Here is a 20,877-nt window from a genome sequence, read left to right as displayed (position 1 = left end):
ATGAATAGAAAGTGCATTTCCTTCAGGAAACACTTTATAATAACTTCCATTAATAAATCATTAACAAACATTATATAATGCTTAATGGATCATTAGTTAATATATATTGGAATAACTTGAAATAAAAGATAATGTGCGTTAGATAAGGTTAAGGTTAAGGTCAGGTTTGGTCGAATGGGTAAGTTTAAAGGTTGGTTAAGGGGTCAAAAGTATTGTATACAGGGGTCAATTTTATTGCTATATGCATGGGAACACAGTTCAATCTGTTTATCTTTCATTGTTTTGATAAATTAACAAGTATTTTCTTAAAAAATAGATTTGTCTTCTCCTGTTGATTTAGGAATAATATAAATATTGATGCAATAAAACATGGTTTGCATCCAAATTACAATGTGTGTTATGTCTTTAGCAAGCATTTAGCTAAACCTCCACCCTTTCACACATTGTTACCTCAACTAAAAATCCAGTTCCCATAGATATACTAAATGAGTTGTAAACATTTATAAACATTTATACATGATGAATAGTTTCCACTTCAGATTGGGTAGTACAAAACATGAATAAATAATTAATAAATAAATGGTAAAGATGTTAAAATAGGGTGAATTCAGGTCATTTGGGACACTTTTTTGCCATTGAGGTGACTGCCCAAAAGGGTACTAATAATTAGTAAATTTTATTAACGTTTGCAAATGATGAAAAGTCTCAACTTTGGATTGGATACTGCAAAAACATGAACAAATAATTAATAAATTTTAAATTTTGTTAAGATGTGTAAATAGTAAAAGTCTACACAACAAACGAAGACCAGACCTTTGCAGACTGAATATGAGTTAATGAACAATTTGTTAATGTAGTTTGCGAAGTGCTCAAAATGACTAATTAAGCTAATTTGTAAATGTAAAAAACATCAGTAGGTAATATGTGAACTAAAGATTAACTAATGATCTGTTAAGCATTATATAATGTCTGTTAGTGATTTATTAATTAACTTTTAATCATTGTAACCATCTGTCAAAATAAGTGCATGATCATATGAAGTGAAAATTTGCAAGCATTTGAATGTACATAAAATAATGATCTGTTAATTATTAGGTAATGTTTAATAAATTTATTAGTAATCATTAACAAGCATATTATCATATGATTATTAACTCATTTTATTAACTATATTAACTAATGAACCATTATATAATGTTTGTTAATGATTTATTAATGAAAGTAGTGGTGTATGTAGAGAATAATGAATAAGGATATAGGGGTTGATTTCAGATACAGCTATACTTAACTTTTAACACTGAGGGAAAAAACTTACATGCTTCACCTTAAAGTCACACAAGCGCTTTACAGTTTGGCTGCCAACACATCAAAGAGTTAGTTCCCCCAAAAAATTAAAATTAGCCCATTATTTACTCAGCCTCAAAGCATCCTAGGTGTATATGACTTCCTTCTTTCAGATGAATGCAATCGGAGTTATATTAAAAATTGTTCTGGCTCCTCTAAGCTTTATAATGGCAATAAGCGGATGTTTCTCTTCATCAGTCTAAAACAAGTCAAATAAAGTGTTTCCAACCATAATAAAAAGTGCCCCACATGGCTCTGGGGGATGAATAAAGTTCTCCTGTAGTGAATCAAGGTGTTTTTGTAAGAAAAATATCCATATTTAAAACGTAAAACAGCAGCACATTCGCTATACATACGTCTTACGTCATCTGCCCGAAGTGGCATCCGTGTAAAACTGTTAACACAAGCTAGATTAAAACGATTATACTGTTGTAAATATGGATATTTTTCTTAAAAAAATGCATCAATTCTCTACAAGAGGCCTTTATTCTGGATTCATGAGGCACTTTTTATTATGGATGGAAGCACTTTATTGGACTTGTTTTGGACTGTTGAAGAGAAACACTCACCCACTGCCATTACAAAGCTTAGATGAGACAGAACAATTTTTAATATAACTTTGATTGCATTCGACTGAAACAAGGAAGTCATATACACCTAGGATGCCTTGAGGCTGAGTAAATAATGAGCTGATTTTCATTTTTGGGTGAACTAACCCTTTAAGCTTTGATGAAACTCTTTTTGATGAAAGAGTGAATCATTTGGTTTAAGCAGCAATGCTGTGCTGATTAGCTGGGAAATATCACTGTAATGAGGCAAATCTGCTCTTAGTTTCTTTAGAGCTGACTCAGCCTCAGATGAGAGTGTTTTTGTGGGGATTAGTAATACCAGATTGAAACACACACACAGAAACTGTAAGAGAAAATTGATTGCAGCCAACTAAGCGGCCAGTGGTTTTACTGTAAACATGACGTCAGTCCTCCTTCATTTACATTTATTTTGCCTCGTTCTCACACATGCATCACAGTAATTACTGCAGATTTCAGGGATGCAATGTATGTTTGGCAACTGAAATTATTTGGCCGAAAATAGCAAAAAAAAGCTCTTTCGGTGTATAAGGCTGAATAAATTGTACCGAACAATGACGTGATGCGATCAAATAGAGGCGTGCACTAATGCAGCAAACATGTGGGCAGTGTGGAAACATTTAAAACTGTCTGAGAAAGATGCGAAAATCCAGAACCAAGAAGTACAGACAGCGAGAGACTGTTTAGTATCACATCGCATGTCTTCCATGAGAAGAGAAAAGGCTGGTTGTTGCTAGTTATTGTATAATGACTGAAATCTCAAAATGGCCTTAAAGGATAACTATTGCCAAAATGCAACCTGGGCTGTTTTTTTTTACTGTAAACGAGACAAACTTATATCTAAAAGCCTAATTATGACAAACGAGCAGTTTTTGAGATTGACCGTGATTTCGTTTTGTGGTCAATGGCCGGTGAATGGGAGTACTAGGGGCATAACTTTGAGCGCATCAAAATCTATATTTTTACAACACTAAGAAGGCTCGACACACCATGAAACTTTGCTCGAAGTATCGCCTGGGTCTCTACACATGAACTCGAGCATTGAGAACATTGTTTGTGTACACAGAGTTTACCAAAAAGAAAGGTTTTGAACAACTCACTTACACTGTTTGGGTTTCCGCTCGCGGCCGTCTTGCCAGTCAAGAAGCGTCGATCTCCGAATGCAAGGATGGATAGCTCCTAAAGCATATTTCCATATAAATGCACGGCTAATTCGTTGTTTTGTCGCAAGTGGAAAACAATATTAACCTTCTAGTTGTAAAAAGAGCCTCATATAAGCCTAATATTTCGTCTTATGGAGTCCATTCATTCGCATTCGGAGATCAGTAAACTCTGTGTACACAAACAACGTTCTCAATGCTCGAGTTCATGTGTAGAGACCCAGGCGATACTTCGAGCAAAGTTTCATGGTGTGTCAAGCCTTCTTAGTGTTGTAAAAATATTGATTTTGATGCACTCAAAGTTATGCCCCTAGTACTCCCATTCACCGGCCACTGACCACAAAACGAAATCACGGTCAATCTCAAAAACGGCTCGTTTGTGTTAATTATGCTTTTAGATATAAGTTTGTCTCGTTTACAGTAAAAAAAAAAAAAAAGAAAAAGCAGCCCAGGTTGCATTTTGGCAATAGTTATCCTTTAAACCATTAGTAAATAAACTACAGAATGTTATGTTGTTTAATACATGCACCAATTGTATTTATTCTGACAGCTCTGCACCAGCTCCTTAGCCAGGGTTCAAAGTCCAATGTGCGAGGGAAATCTGCGTGATGAGAATCATTCATAAATCTGCTGCTGTCAGCAAAAATTAGTACTGAGGCCTTCTTGCGGGTTTCCGTCAAAATAAAAGTCGACCTTCATAAATGTTAGTTTTGTAATTTTTTGTTGTTCTGTAAAATAAAATAAAAAGTAAGACAAAAATAATGATAACAATCATTACAACAGCTCTATTAATACATTTATTCTAATATTCTTCTTTGCTCAGCAAGGCTGCAATTATTTGTACATTAAAAACACATGCCTGATTCAAGAAAGGGGTCTTAAAAATGTCAAAGAATATTGTTTTACTAACTTATTAATTGTAAGTTAAACTGTGCTTTGCTGGTAGACTATAATGTATACTATAATGTAAAAAATGTTCAGTGTTAAATATTTTTAAATTGTTGTTTTGTGTTGGATTTTTTTCTTTGAAAAGCAAGACAAAACTGTAAAAAGCAAATATTGGCTATTTCATTTATGCAATGGTGAAAAAATTGGCAAAATACATGGGGGGAAAACACAAAAAAACATCTTCGGTAAAGTGTGTAATTTTGTTCGGCTTTGGCTTCGGCCAAGAATTTTCATTTCGGTGCATCCCTAGCAGATAATTTTTGTGAATAATAGGTTAATAAATCAATGCATATTTATTTTGATTACATCTAATTTAATTGACTGTTTTAGCTCTATAATTCTATACTCCCTTTGACCAACATGCTGTATTCTTTGTTTCATTGAACAGGTGGTTTTGTGAGGGGCGTGAGCTGCACCACTGCCCTGATATCCAGATCTGTCGTGATGGTGACCTGCACACTCTGGTGATAACAGAAGCATTTGAAGACGACACCGGCAGGTACACCTGCGTAGCCTCCAACGCACTGGGAGCAGACAACACCTCTGCAGAGGTTTATATTGAAGGTGAGGTCCTAGTTGTCATTTGTTAAGATTAATGTATTAACCAACACAAACAAACAATGAACAATGCATTTATTACGCATATTATTAATCTTTGTTAATGTTAGTTAATAGAAATATTGTCGTTCATTGTTTGTTCATGTTAGTTCACAGTGCATTAACTAATGTAACAAACAACTTTTTAATTGTGAAATTTTAATAATGCAATAGTAAATGCTGACATTAACATTAACTAAGATTAATAAATGCTGTAGAACTATTCTTCATTTTCAGTGTTGGGGGTAATGCTTTTCAAGTAACTCACTAATAAAAAAAATTCAAAGTAACTATAAGTAACGCATTACTTTTTAATTGACTGAGTACTTTTTCCCCCCATTTATTGGTTAAAAGCTCTACTGTCCCCATGTTGAGAGAAATTGTATTCCTCAAAATGAATAAAAACTGAAATTCAACGCAAACCTGCAATAATTAAATATGTTAACTAATACAAATATCCTTTATGTATTTAATCCCATTTTATTAACCAATGTCTTTGCTGCCGACCTTTGATGATTCAATTCATCCATACTAATAAGCCAAAATTACTCAAGATAATCTATCACCCAACTCTCTTTTTTTATTGATGAAGAGTTGACATTTGTTTCTTCTGCGGTCTACTGTACAGACGTGAATTTACTTTTCGCTTATGGTGTAAAAAGGCTTTTACATTTTCCAAAAAGAGAACTTTTTATATTAAAAACAACAAGCAAGCCCTGCCCAGATTTAAAAAGTAATTAACGCGAAAGTAACGTAACGCATTACTTTCCATAAAAAGTAGGCTAATTAGTTACTTTTTTAGGGAGTAACTCAATATTGTAATGCATTACTTTTAAAAGTAACTTACCCCAACACTGTTCATTTTAAGTTCAACTAACGAACCTTATTGTAAAGTGTTACCAATATTTTTTTTCTATCAGTATTTTGCCTTTTTTCCCCATGTAACAAAATGTATAATCATCCTTTAAACAAGATAAATTTACTTTAAAGTATGTTCTTTCTTTTTTTATTTTATGTCTAATAAAATGTAATGCGGTTTAAAGTTAAGAAAAAACTATTTGTTAATAACATATTAAACTATAAACTTAATTCAAAATATTTTGTCTTTGAATTATCTTACACAATTTTATAGTGAAATTATCTTGGGAACAGTACTGTTAAAAAATGGATAAATGTTTAGAAATAGAAAAATAATGTTTATTATAATGTGTATTAATTTGAAAAAATAATAATTAGAAATGCATATAATTTAAATGAAACTTAAAGAGATAGTTCACCCAAAAATGAAAGTTTTGTCATTAATTACTCACTCTCATGTTGTTCCAAACCCATTTGACCTTTGTTCATCTTTGTAAAACAAATTCATTATTTTTGATGAAATATGAAATCTTTAATTCTGACTTTACATAGACAGCAACGTAACTACAACATTCAAGGCCTAGAAAGATAGTAGGACATTGTTAAAATAGTCCATGTGACATCAGTGGTTCAACCCTAATTTTATGAAGCTACAAGAATACTTTTTGTGCACAAAGAAAACTAAAATAATGACTTTATTCAGCAATTGTTCTCTTCCTTATCACTGTTTCATCAAATATAATCAGAAATATCTTCATTTGTGTTCTGAAAATGAACAAAAAAGCTTACTTGTTTGTAACGACATAAGGGTGAGTAATTAATAACAGGATTTTCATTTTTGGGTGAGCTATCCCTTTAAATACTTAATTGCTGTACCACAAAATAATTACATTTTACTAATTAAATGATGTTTAATAGTATTACGGTGCAGTCACATTATCAAAATTTCAGAGCAATTTTGTGCTGTAAAGTTTCTTCATCATCAAACTCAAAAAGTGAAGGATCCATGCATGTTCTCCCCCACATGGCCTTTGACCCTTTGACTTAAGTTCTCAGCTGACAGCTTAACCGGCCATGACTAGGCATTATCTAATAGCCCATAATTCACCCGTGCCATAAAAGTTTCTGTTACCTAACCTGAAGCACGTGGCAGGTTGTTTAGCTATGAACAGACCTTAAATAATAGCCAAGGCCGTTAGATTGCTTGTCTTTGAAGGCCAGTAATCCATCAAGAATTTACAGCTCACACAGAAGTCAAGCTGATTTCTGGTGGTCAACGTGGTTAATTCCTGTGACTAATGTAAACATGAGCAAAATCTTCACGGTGAAGTCTTTCACCTTTACGCAAACTCCTGATCACATTTCTATTAATGGAGAATTTCACTTCTAGAACAAAAATTTACAGATATACTCACCAGTGTTGGGGAAACTTACTTTTAAAAGTAATGCATTACACTATTGAGTTACTCCCTAAAAAAGTAACTAATTAGGTTACTTAGTAGCTTTTAATGCAAAGTAATGTGTTACGTTACTTTTGCATTACTTTTTAAATCTGGGCAGGGCTTGCTTGTTTGTTTTTAATCTAAAAATTTCTATTTTTGGCAAATGTAAAAGCCTTTTCACACCAAAAGCCTCAGGCTTAGAGAAAAGTAAATTCATGTCTGTACAGTAAAAATGTAATCTCTTCAGCAATAACAAAGGAAAACAATCTCAGGTTACTTGACTGTAACCTTGTTCCCTGAGAAAGCGGAACGAGATGCTGCGCTGCTAAGCGCATTGGGAACGTCTTTAGAAGTGACCAGCTGTGAATATTGTATGTAAAACGTCAATATAATTGACTAAACGGCATTATAGCCTCGATTGGTGACGTCACCGGAGCGCACGCGCACGAGGCTATAAATAGATGAGCCACAGGTGCATCGTCAGGATATTTTGTCTGAAGAGCAGTCCTGGGACATCTTCAGCACGGCAAAGTAGCGCAGCATCTCGTTCCGCTTTCTCAGGGAACAAGGTTACAGTCAAGTAACCTGAGATTGTTCCCTTTTGAAAGCTACAGTCGATGCTGCGCTGCTAAGCGCATTGGGAACGAGAATACCCACGCCGCCGTGCTTGAATATGTCTGGACTCCTACGGTTGTGCAGGTGTGTTTCACAAGAACGCAGGAAGACCTAGACATTAGCTTGTGATGTCGACTCAAGGACGCGAGAGCCCGGAGTGGCATGAACATCCAAGCTATAAAATCTTATGAATGTGTGCGGAGAGGACCAGCCTGCCGCATCACAAACTTGTTGTAGGGGAGCACCCCTTGCCAACGCATTGGACGAGGCGACCCCCCTGGTGGAGTGAGCCCTAAGGCCTATAGGCGAAGCTTGACCGCGCGCCTCATAGGCAAGAGCTATAGCATCCCTGACCCAATGAGAGATGGTCTGCTTGGTGGCAGCTGCTCCTCTGTTATGGGGGCCATAACAGACGAAGAGTTGCTCCGACTTACGCCACTGGCTAGTGCGGTGGATGTAAGCCTGAAGAGCGCGGACTGGACACAGTCTATGAGAATTCTCCTGCTCCGGCGTTGTGAACGGTGGAGGACAGAAGGCTTCTAAAATGACCGGATGTACAGCCGAGAATGGCACCTTGGGCAGATAATCAGGATGAGGATGCAAAATCACTTTCACCAATCCTGGGGCAAAGTCTAAGCAGGATGGCGCGATAGACAGAGCCTGCATATCCCCAATTCTTTTTAAGGAAGTTATTGCCATAAGAAAAACCATTTTAAGAGTCAGAAGTTTGTCAGACGCTGATTCTAAAGGTTCAAACGGGGTTTCAACCAGACCCTCAAGGACTATTGCTAAGTCCCAAGAAGGGATCTTGGTTTTGACTGGAGGCCTCAGTCTCCTGGCCCCACGAAGGAAGCGGGAGAGCAGAGGGTGCCTCCCAAGCGGTTCCCCATCAATTAGGGCGTGGCAAGCCGAAAGAGCGGCCACATATACCCTAAGAGTAGCGGGGCAAATGCCTGATGATAATTTCTCTTGCATGAAGTCCAACACTGAAGCAATCTGGCAGTTAACTGGATCTACATTGTGTGCAGCACACCACCTTTCAAAAATACCCCATTTAACGGCATAAATCCTCCTAGTGGAGGGAGCCCTAGCACTTAGGATGGTCTCAATAACGGCAGGTGAAAGCCCCGTGTCCCTCAGTTGGTTCCCCTCAGGGGCCAAACATGAAGATTCCACAGGTTGGGCCTGGGATGGAATATCGTTCCCCCCGCCTGCGATAGAAGGTCCCTCCTCTCCGGAATCGCCCAAGGCGAGCCGTCGAGGAGAGATATTATCTCCGAGAACCATACTCTGTTCGGCCAACGCGGCGCTATCAATAAGAGGCAAGAACCTTGCTGGCGAACTCTGGCTAGAACCCCCGGGAGCAGAGAGACTGGAGGAAACGCATACAGGCGCATATTGGGCCATGAGTGCGCCATCGCATCCAGACCCAACGGAGCTGGGTGACTCAGAGAGAAGTAAAGGGGACATTGCGCTGTCTGTATAGAGGCGAAGAGGTCCACTTCCGCCTGATAAAATCTGGTCCATATCAGATTCACTACTTCCGGGTGGAGTTTCCACTCGCCCATCGGTAATGTCTGTCTGGACAGTAAGTCTGCTCCCACATTCAAGTGCCCTGGAATGTAAACTGCCTTGAGTGACAGGAACTTTCCTTGGGCCCAGAGAAAAATCTGCCTCGCTAATCTGTTCAGATTGCGTGAGCGCAGACCTCCCTGGTGATTTATATAAGAGACTGCTGCTGTATTGTCCACCCGCACTAAGACATGACAGCCCCTCAACTGATGGAGAAAGTATTTCAGAGCCAGAAATACAGCCATCAACTCGAGGCAATTGATGTGCCAATCGAGCTGATGACCCTCCCATTCCCCTTGAGCTGGACGACCATGTAAGACCGCTCCCCAGCCCGTCAGGGAGGCGTCCGTCGTTAGCAGTTTGCGACGACAGGGCGCCCCTAGAGTGGGACCCAAGGTAAGGAACCGGGGTCTGAACCACAGAGTTAGTGTACGAAGCCCGCGGCGCGTCACTTTTATTTGCCTTTGAGGATTGGCTCTTGGATGAAATCCTCTGGCTTTTAGCCACAACTGAAACGGTCTCATGTGCAACAGCCCCAAAGGAATCACCGTGGATGCTGAAGCCATGAAGCCTAACATTTTTTGGTACTGAAGAACAGTACGGTTTTGACCTAGCTTGACTTTGCTCATTGTCTGCCGAATGGTCTCGATTCGAGCGGGAGACAGCTGTGCCCGCATCGTGATCGAATCCCAAACGATACCGAGATAAGTCGTTCTCTGGGCAGGAGAAAGAACACTTTTGTTGGTGTTGAGTCTCAACCCTAGAGAAACTAAATGAGCCAACACGATGTTTCTGTGTTGAAGCGCCAACTCTCGCGATTGTGCCAGTATTAACCAGTCGTCGATGTAGTTCAAAATGCGAATGCCCTGGAGTCGTAATGGAGCCAGTGCTGCATCCATGCATTTTGTGTATGTGCGGGGTGACAAAGCTAGGCCGAATGGAAGAACCCGAAACTGGTACGCTTCGCCCCCTAAAGCGAACCTCAGGAATTTCCTGTGTTGTGGCAATATTTGTATGTGAAAATATGCGTCTTTTAGATCGATCGTGACGAACCAATCGTAATGTTGAATCTGCGTCACGACCATCTTGACAGTTAACATCTTGAACTTGAGTGCTTTGACTGAACGGTTTAAGCCTCGAAGATCTAAGATTGGACGCAACCCCCCATCCTTCTTGGGAACCAGGAAGTATCTGCTGTAATAGCCTGACTCTCTTTCTGGAAGAGGAACATGTTCTATGGCCTCCTTGCTCAGAAGAGTTTTCAGCTCTTGTGACAGTACGTGCATCAGCTCCGGTTTCACGGAAGTGTAAACCACGCCGTTGAAACGCGGAGGACGACGACTGAACTGGATTCTGTATCCTATCTGTACTGTGCTTAATACCCACTCTGAGATGCCTGGCAGAAGTCTCCACGCTGCCAGACTCTCTGAGAGTGGTATTAATTTTACTACTTCCTTTTGAGGGGATGTTAGATGTCCCGCGTCCGGAATGACAGCCGAAAACGACGGAACATCTAACATTTCTCTGGAAACCGCTGCCCCCCGAGGCACGAGAAGTGGCGGGGATGGAGAGGTTTCGTGAGGGTATCGGGGAGAGGCGAGTTTTAAATGTTGAACGCGCCCCATCCCGCGGGGGGCTACCCCCACTAGATTGGGCGCCAGACCATCAGGACTTTCTCTTTTTGTTGATAATAGTCCTGAGATCTGGCTTAGGAGGTTGTTGAGCGCGGCGAGCCTGTCCCCAATCTTTACGAGGGGGAGCACGCTGAGCCACGCTCTGCTTTTTGACCTCCCTGGATGTTGAAGGACCGGGACGGGGCTGGGTGGCAGACGGCCCCTCCCCTTGAGTGCGGCGAGGAAGAAACTGAACAAACGCTTCCTCGTGTTTCTTTACCTCTTTATATCTTTCGACAACGGTGTTAACCGAGTCTCCAAATAGTCCAGAGGGAGAAACGGGGGCATCTAACAGGAACACGCGATCCTTTTCTTTTATTCCTGTCAGATTCAACCATAGATGTCTCTCCGTGCTGACTAAAGCGCTCATAGATCGGCCGATGGCACGAGCCGTTTGCTTGGTCGCACGGAGAGACAAATCTGTGGCTCGACGAAGCTCAGTGAAAGCTTCATCGTCGATTGTACTGCCCGCACTCAAATCCTTCAACAGATCAGCCTGGTATGCCTGTAACACAGCCATTGTGTGCAGCGCAGCACCAGCCTGACCTGCAGCCTGATAAGCTTTTCCCACCGAAGCCGAAGTTGTTCTACACGGTTTAGTGGGGAGGGTAGGTTTCTTTAAAGACGATGCTGATTCGGGTGAGAGATAGCTCGCGAGCGTCTCTTCGACCCGAGGCATCTCCATATATCCTCGTGACTTCGCACCCACGATAGCCGAGAATGTCGACGTCGATGGCACAAAGACACGAGAGGTATATGGTTTACTCCATGACTTGGACAGCTCGTCATGGAGGTCCTCGAAAAAGGGGAGAGGTTTTTGTTTCTTCTCCCCTCTGCCACCGGACAGAAACCTATCCTCAAGCTTGCTACGTTTGGGGGTCTCTTGTTCATCTGGCCAGTCAAGCTGCAACCTGTCCACAGCGCGAGTGATCACCTCCAGCAATTCCTCAACAGATTTTCTATCGCGAGAAGAACGCTCAGAGGCTGGCGGCTCGCGATCTGATGAACCAAGAGATATGTCATCCCCTCCGTGAACCGAAGAAGCACCGAAGCGCGCTTCGAGATCACGAGAAGGAATGTCAGGATTTGGTGACGCAGCAAGCGAAAAGGACGAACCCGTCTCTTGCTCGTCAAGCAAATCCATGCGAGAGCCCCACGATTGCAATGCAGGTGCGGAGTGGAAATAATTAAGACGAGTGCGAAGCATCTTGACAGTTAACAGGTCGCAATGCTCACACCCGCCCTTCTCTATCGCCATGACCGCGTGCTGTTCCCCCAAACAAACAAAGCAATAATCGTGTGTATCCATCTCGGTCATGGGACGCGAGCATGGAGGAACACAACGCTTACCTGCTTGTTGACTCATGATGCTCTTTTCCTTCTTTTTAAACTCTTAAAATAAGAAGAGAGAAAAGTGAGAAAAAGAGTGACGTTTCTGCGTTCTGCTTAGTAAAACTAACTCCTAACAAAATCAAGGATGAGTAAGAGAGAGAGTTTTCCGACGCACACAACACACAGAGTGATCTCTGAAGACAAAAGACCTGACGATGCACCTGTGGCTCATCTATTTATAGCCTCGTGCGCGTGCGCTCCGGTGACGTCACCAATCGAGGCTATAATGCCGTTTAGTCAATTATATTGACGTTTTACATACAATATTCACAGCTGGTCACTTCTAAAGACGTTCCCAATGCGCTTAGCAGCGCAGCATCGACTGTAGCTTTCAAAAGGGAACAAATGTTAGATTATCTTGAGTAATTTTGCTTATTAGTATGGATGAATTGGATCATTGAAGGTTGGTGGCAAAGACATTGGTTAATAAAATGGGATTAAATACATAAAGGATATTTGTATTTTTTAACATATTTATTTATTGCAGGTTTGCATCGTATTCTGATTTGAATTTCACTGTTTTATTTTCATTTTGAGGAATACTGTATCTGTTTTTTTTAGTGAGTGAGATGAATTAATGCATGTTCACATTTATTCTAGAACTAAAGTAACATCTTACCCACAGTTTCTCTCAACATGGGGACAGAAGAGCTTTGAATCAATAAATTGGGGAAAACGTAACAAATTAAAAAGTAATGCGTTACTTTACTAGTTACTTGGAAAAAGTATTATTATTATGTACCCCAACACTGATTCTCACTCTCTTATCATCCAAGATGTTCATGTCTTTCTTTCTTCAGTCGTAAAGAAATCATGTTTTTTGAGGAAAACATTTCAGGATTTCTCTCCATATAGTGGACTTCTATCATGGTGCCCCCGAGTTTGAACTTTCAAAATGCAGTTTAAATGCAGCTTGAAACGATCCCAAATGCAGTTGTAATCAATCCCAGCCAAGGAAGAAGGGTCTTATCTAGCGAAACGATTGGTTATTTTATTTATTTTTATTTAAATTTATATACTTTTTAACCTCAAATGCTTGTCTTGTCTTTCTCTTCCTGAACTGTTTTTTTCTGGTTCAAGAAAAAGGGTATGTCAAAAAACTTACATCTTTTATTTTTAAGTTCAAAAATAATTTAAAAATCATCCTACTTTGCTGCAGAAGTAATAAATCAGCGATGTAGGATGATTTTGAAGTTGAGGGAGAAAATGAGATGGAAGTTTTTCGACATACAGTACCCTAACTGTCTTGAACCGGAAAAAACAGTTCAGGCAGACCTAGACAAGCTGAGCGTTTGAGGTTAAAAAGTATATAAATTGAATTGAAAAAAAAAAAAAAAAAAAGATCGTTTTGCTAGATAAGACACTTCGTCCTTGGCTGGGATCATTTAGAGCCATTTGAAGCATTTGAAACTCGGGGACACCATAGAAGTCCACTATATGGAGAAAAATCCTGAAATGTTTTCCTCAAAAAATATAATTTCATTACGACTGAAGAAAGAAAGGTGAACATCTTGGATGACAAGGGGGTGAGTACATTATCTGCAAAGAAGTCACTATTTTGCCTTTAAACAGTACAAAGGCAGCAGCATGCAGTCTAAAATGTTTGAACCAAAAATGAATGTTCTTCTCTTTTTTCGTAAAGGTGCTTCTTCCTCAGACTCAGAAGGTGAAGGATCCGTGTCAAAGTCTAGGTCCGGAGCCATGCCACAGTATGTGTGTTTCAGCATGTTCTACCTCACATGACCCTTTGACCTCAGACCTTAACTGGCCCTGACTGTGTATCTAATGGCCCCTAATTTACCCTTTCTGCCATGAAAGTTTGTCCACCTCCTAAAGAACATAGTGGGTTGTTTGGGTATGAAGTGATCTTAAAGAATACCCAAAGCTGTTGGACTGCTTGTCTTTGAAGGCCAATAATCCATCAAGAATTTAGGAATCGTGCTGTCTAATCGTCTTACTTCGAGTTACCTCTGAACTCATTCGCTTATTTCTCTTCCTGTCATCTCTTGCCTCTACAGGCCTATCAGTCTTCCTTTCTGTTTACACAAATCATTAAGCGCTTGGCTCTGGTTCCCAGTGACATCATTGTATCCCATTTGGGATTACGCTTTCACTGGCTCCAAAGTCATTTATAAGGTGCAAACTGCATAGTGAACATTTAGACAGTTGAGTGGATAGTACTTCACTGTGTGTGTGTGTGTGTGTGTGTGTGTGTGTGTGTGTGTGTGTGTGTGTGTAAATTAGTGCGTGTTAGAGAGCAATTACCCCACACAGAAAGCATGTAAACAATTTCCAACATTATACTGTTAACTTTTCTTATATTTCTATATATTTGCTGTCTGAAACATTCACTTTAAATAACATGACCTACTGTTTCAAAAGTCACTGTTAAGACCTGCATTGGCCATTAGAGGTGGTTATAGCTTTTTTAATATGTTCATATCTGACATCACACTGCAAAAAAAGGCTTATCTTACCTATCTTAGTATTTTTGTCTTGTTTCTAGTCAAAATATCGAAGAATTCTTAAATTAACATACATTTACTAGATAAGCAGAATGACATGATATATTTAATCTTATTTCCAGGGGAAAATAAGTAAAATTATCTGCCATCATCTTGTTTTAAGAGTATTTTACTTACCCCACTGGCACTTGTTTCCAGGGGGAAAAAATACTAAATTAAGTGCTTTTAACTTAAAACTTTTTTAACTTAACTTATCTAGTAAATGCATCTTAATTTAAGAATTTATAGATATTTTGACTAGAAACAAGATAAAATACTAAGTAAGATAAGCTCTTTTTTGCAGTGCACAGTTCAGTCTGGCAAAGATCCCCAGAAACACTACAGTATCTTTTTCACTACTGCTAGTGTTTTTAGTATCATTAAGATACTGCACTGCAAGTAAAAATGCTTTTCTTGTTTAGATTTTTTTTCTTGTATCAAAAAATTCTTAAATCAAGAAGGATTTTCTAGACGAGTAAAAATTATTGTGTTGTTTTCAGAAAAAAAAACAAGTCAAAATTAGTTGCATTTTGGCTTGAAACAAGCAAAATAATCTGCCAATGGGGTAAGAAAAATAATCTTGTTTTCTGAAATAAGATTTTTTTGCTTACCCCATTGACAAATTATTTAGCTTGTTCTAAGCAAAAACTCACTTAATTTTGACTTGTTTTTTCTAAAAACATAAAAATAACAAACTTCTTGATTTATTTTATTAATTGTTAGATATTTTGGCTGGAAACAATACAAAAAGCCTAAGTAAGAAAAGCATTTTTTGCAGGCTATTATAGGTTTTAATTAATATTTTGAATGTTTTTTTTTTCTATTTTCTATTTTAATTTTAATTTTAATTAAAGTTTTAGTATTTTTGTTGTTTTGTCATTTTTATTATTTTTTTAGTTATTATACATCAAGTTAAACTAAACCTGATACATTTAATATGACATATCATGAAAATCTGCCCTTTTCAGTGTTTAAATACTATAATTTGGTCCCTGGTGTATGTACCAACCCAGAAAACATGAAAAAGAAACAGTAAAAAAATTGTAAGCCTTTCTCTACAAGCTTGTGAAAAAATGAGCTACTCAGATTTTGCTCCCCCATGACATAGAAAGGATGTCACCATTGTGTTTTTGCAAGCAACAATAATACATTAGTTCTAACATTAGTCTCTTCTGTCTTTGGACACAGAACACTATTTAGAGTCCCAGCCTCAGAGACAAGAGAGCAGTGGATTTATTAATTTATTTACTGTATATTACTTTGCTGCCAGACAGATCTAATATCAACATGCAATTTTGTTCCCAGCTGTTTACATATACAGACATAGCTGAAAGTTTTTGTATCTGATGTGTGTTTTTAACATAATCTGTATTTGACAGTTTAAGCGCAATGAGACATAAAAGAGAACTTAGTTCTGTGTGTGTGCTTTGGATATGTGTGCTCAGAAAACCCTATATCAGAAGTTTAAACTAATATGGTTTAAAACAAATGATTTCAGTGCAATGGACATGATAATAAAAACTAAACAGATGTTTTTTATATCTAGTATCTGAGGTACGAGCTATAAAGGCAGCTCTATTCAGGAAAAGGGGGCGGGGAGCAGCAGCTCATTTGCTTTTGAAGAGCCATGCATGAAAACAGCGTGTTTCTGCTTCCACTCAAAATAGGCATTTTCAAAATTGTCAGATAATAATTGTATAATAAATGATACAAATGATCTGTGGGGTATTTTGAGCTGAAACTTCACAGACACATTCTGGGGACTCCTGAGGGCCTTGGCAACTAGTTAAATAAAATGTTTACCTTTTTTCTATTTTATTTTATTTAAAAATTATAAAATGCTTTTATGCTTTTGTGTGTGTGGATGGATGGATGGGTTTTAGTTTTAGTTAACTATACACTGACCTATTCTAAGAACCTATTCACTGACCTATTCTGGGCTAAAATATAGCCCAGCTGTTTCTGTATTTTCTCTGGTTTGTTATTTGTGACCTTAAACTGGGTCACATAAAAATGTAACTTCACTTGCAGAAATTTTAATGGGCTGTGATGGAGCAAGAAGATTGATAGACTTGTCACTGCTTTAAATGTTTAAACTTTCAGCCAGGATGACTCAAAATACCCATTTCTTTCCATGTCTATTTTTTGGTTCATATGCACATGAATATTGCAAGATGTGAGACGTGTTCTTTAGTTTATATCTAAAAGGATATATCGGATAACTATTCTGCCCTCCAAAGGCAAAGTGCAGTAACTATGCGAACACTGAAACTGAGAAAAATGCCTTTAAAGATTTTACAACAGCTAGTTAAACATGTTGACACTCTCGTTTCTCTGAACGTTTCTCTGAAACGGGACAAAATTGAACCAGGAGACAAAACAGTTGTCACAAAGTCCATTTTAAGCCTTAACTCAATTTTGACCAAATGTGTAGTTACTGCGCTTTGCCTTTGGAGGACAGTATAGTGTTGATGATTTGTTCTCTTAGGTCTGAATGAGGTTTGTTTTTAGTGTTGCTAATATTTTTTTTCTTCCAGGGCACAGAAAAAAACCAGCTCAGTTTCCTTGACAATACAAACATCATCACCAAAGAGCCCAGAGGCCCAGCCTCATCGCTCCACACTGGTCCAGCCGCTTTCTACTACACCACAGAGAGTAAGAAACACACACACACACACACACACACACACACACACACACACACACACACACACACACACACACACACACACACACAGAATATACCTCCTTTTTCAGAGAAACTGCATACTGTATGCTGCAGGAATGAGTCCTAAAACTTAGAAATAAGTTAGTAAGTTGGTCATAAGTTATCTACTACAATGAAAGAGAAATAGACACATGCAAAAATGTCTCTGAAAGACTCACCGTAATGACAACAGCAGATGGACTTATAAAAAACTCACACATAACCACACTTACTGTAGTCCCGGTTTTTGGTGTCATGTTCCTGACTAGAGCTGTCCCCGGAAATGTCCGCGTTTTACAGCACGTTCAAAACAACCCACAAATACACTGACGGCGCAACGTGACAGTTTCATCAGAAATATCACAGCCATTCAGAAGTGAAGAAGTGCACTGCACTCCCAACAAAACTGACAAGTTTATAATCTAATTGATAAATATTAAACCTTTCTACCATTAATTTTGTGAAACTGAGATTCATACAAATTCTGAAAGCTGAATAAATAAGCTCTCCTTCAATGTGTTTGTTAGGATAGCACAATATTTGGCTCAGACCGTAAAATGTATTTTTGGCCATTTCTACAAATATACCCATGCTACTTAAGACTGGTTTTGTGGTCCAGGGTCACATACAGTATATTCTCATATTTATTGTTTTATTTTTTATGTGATTTTCTAAAGCCACAATTTATTATAATACTAGTGATTTGATATGTTTGCTATTTGCAATAGTTAAACTACTATAAGTTTGAACCTCAAACATCACTGTAATTATAAATTATGAAATTAATACTGCCCTCCAAAGGCAAAGTGCAGTAACTACACATTTGGTCAAAATTGAGTTAAGGCTTAAAATGGGCTTTGTGACAACTGTTTTGTCTTGTGGCAAAGTCTCTTGGTTTCAATTTTCCGAGAGAAACAAGAGTGTCAACATGTTTGACTAGCTGGCGTAAAAACTCATTTTTCTCAGTTTCAGTGTTGGCGTAGTTACTGCACTTTGCCTTTGGAGGGCAGAATATATGGAACCCACAACAATTTAAAAACAAAAACATAATGTCACGTTTTTTAATTCGTAGATAATCACAAATGAGATTTCTGTGATATTTTAACCACTGAGATAGGAAATGTCCCCGGTTGTCATTTCAGAAATCTGGTCACCTTAACTTACTGTCTTTCTTTTTCCTTTTTTGTCAGGTCCAGAGTCCAGTTTCTTCACTCTATGCCAGTGATGGTCCTGTTAAAGCACCCCCTACCTTTACTAAGGTAATGACACGACCACACACACAGATTCAAATATTTTTCCAGATACACATTTTTTTAAAACCTTTGGACAAATTAATTGTTGTATGAGCTTTATCAAATTATTCCGGACCTGCTCTTTCTCTCTCTGTAACTTATCATGTGACTCTCCGTGCAAGCCTCGACAGAGGTTCAGAGTTCAATGCCAAATGCTATGTTTGCTTAGTGTGCTAAATCATTTTCCACCTCCTTAAAGAATTTTTTTCTAGCCTCCCCTTCTCTCCATTATCCCACTCCGTCTTTCTTCTGAGAGACTTTAATCTTTCTAATGAGAAGATGTGCCTTTTTTATAATAGATGGTTTTGTGGCATCATCACAGTCCTAAACAAACAGTCTCTCAAATAAAATGGCTGGATTGTACAGACATACATCTCGACTTGAACTTTAAATAAACCTACGACGCGTCACGTGTAACCACAAGCATGCGATGCACACATACACAGAGCTTCAAAGAGAACGAACACACAACAGAAAGCAATTCACATGCACATGTATAAACAAACTACTCTCTGGCTTTTTACTTTTATGGCTTGCTGACAGCTTCTTGCCTCTACAGTATGTCTGTTATGTCTTTAGTCTGCACTTGAGAATGACAGAGGTGATGAAGAAAGAGCAGAATTAGTAGTTAGTGTAGCTTCAGTTTTTCCAGCCTTCTTTCCCTTTGTTTAGCTCTCAGTGAGTATTTTCAATGTTAACCTATGGTTCTCTCGCTCTGTAGATGTTGCAGGACGCGCAGGCGTCTGAAGGTCAGGTGGTGGTTCTGGAGTGCCGGGTGAGAGGTAGTCTTCCTCTGCAGGTTCAGTGGTTTCGAGAGGGCCAGGAGATCCAGGACTCGCCTGACTTCCGCATCCTGCAGAAAAGTAAGAGACTCAGACAACAGTTTAAAGTGGCATTCAAGTAATAGTTCACTTCCAGAACAAAAATTAACGGATAATGTACTCACCCCCTTGTCATCCAAGTTCATGTCTTTCAGTTGTAAGGAAATTATGTTTTTCGAGGAAAACATTTCAGGATTTCTCTCCATATAATGGACTTCTATGGTGCCCCCGAGTTTGAACTTTTAAAATGCAGCTTCAAATGGCTCTAAACAATCTTTTTTTCGAAATGAAAGGGTCTTATCTAACAAATTGATCGGTTATTTTCTAAAAAGAAAATTACACTTTATCTACTTTTTAACCTCAAATGCTTGTCTTATCTATCTGTGTGTACTCTGTGTAGAGATTTAATATGTAAATTGTAAATATTTTTAGACAATAACCGATTGTTTCATTAGATAAGACCCTTCTTCTTCGGCTGGGGTCATTTAAAGCCATTTGAAGCGGCATTTTGGAAGTTCAAACTCAGGGCCACCATAGAAGTCCAATATGGAGAGAAATCCTGAAATGTTTTCCTCAAACATCATTTCTTTACGACTGAAAAAAGAAAGCCATGAACATCTTGGATTACAAGGGGTGAGTGCATTATCAGTAAATTTTTGTTCTGAAAGTGAACTACTCTTTCAATAGTTCTTTAGCAAGAGTTAACATCACTGTTCTTAATGTACTTTCATAAGAGATACCACCAGTGTTGGGGGAACGCATTACAAGTAATGCAAGTTACATAGCCTAATAATATAACTTTTTCCAAGTAACTAGTAAAGTGACGCATGACTTTTGAGTTGACAAGAAAATATCTAAGTTACCTTTTCAAATAAGTAACGGCAATTACGTTTCCCCTATTTATTGATTAAAAGCTCTCCTGTCCCCATGTTGAGAGAAATTGTGAGTAAGATGTTACTTTAGTTCTAGAATAAATGTGAACATGCATTAATTCATCTCACTCACTAAAAAACAGATACAGTATTCCTCAAAATGAATAAAAACTGAAATTCAATGCAAACCTCCAATGATTAAATATGTTAAATAATACAAATATCCTTTATGTATTTAATCCAATTTTATTTACGGATATCTTTGCTGCTGACCTTTGATGATCCAATTCATCCATACTAATAAGCAAAAATTACTCAAGATAATCTAACATTTGTTTTCCTATTTTTCTTCTGCGGTCTACTATACAGACATGAATTGACTTTTCTCTAAACCTGAGGCTTTTGGTGTGAAAAGGCTTTTACATTTGCCAAAAATAGAACTTTTTATATTAAAAACAAACAAGCAAGCCCTGCCCAGATTTAAAAAATAATG

At 38.3% G+C, this 20,877-nt stretch overlaps 1 protein-coding gene across 1 annotated transcript in view; it reads left to right on the top strand.

The window, feature by feature from the left end:
- palld (palladin, cytoskeletal associated protein) overlaps positions 1-20,877 on the top strand; it is a 134,400-nt gene that overhangs the window by 60,900 nt on the left and 52,623 nt on the right. Inside the window, exons 3-7 of the mRNA XM_073816630.1 lie at positions 4,428-4,603; positions 13,831-13,897; positions 17,230-17,347; positions 18,590-18,658; positions 19,413-19,554. Coding sequence (XP_073672731.1) covers positions 4,428-4,603; positions 13,831-13,897; positions 17,230-17,347; positions 18,590-18,658; positions 19,413-19,554 — 572 coding nt within the window. The remainder of the gene's footprint in view (positions 1-4,427; positions 4,604-13,830; positions 13,898-17,229; positions 17,348-18,589; positions 18,659-19,412; positions 19,555-20,877) is intronic.

The sequence above is a fragment of the Garra rufa genome, chromosome 13, assembly GCF_049309525.1.
Source record: "Garra rufa chromosome 13, GarRuf1.0, whole genome shotgun sequence".
In the NCBI taxonomy this organism is placed as follows: domain Eukaryota; kingdom Metazoa; phylum Chordata; class Actinopteri; order Cypriniformes; family Cyprinidae; genus Garra; species Garra rufa.
The sequence above is the reverse complement of the archived record's forward strand: the minus strand, read 5'-3'. Positions and strand labels throughout refer to the sequence as shown.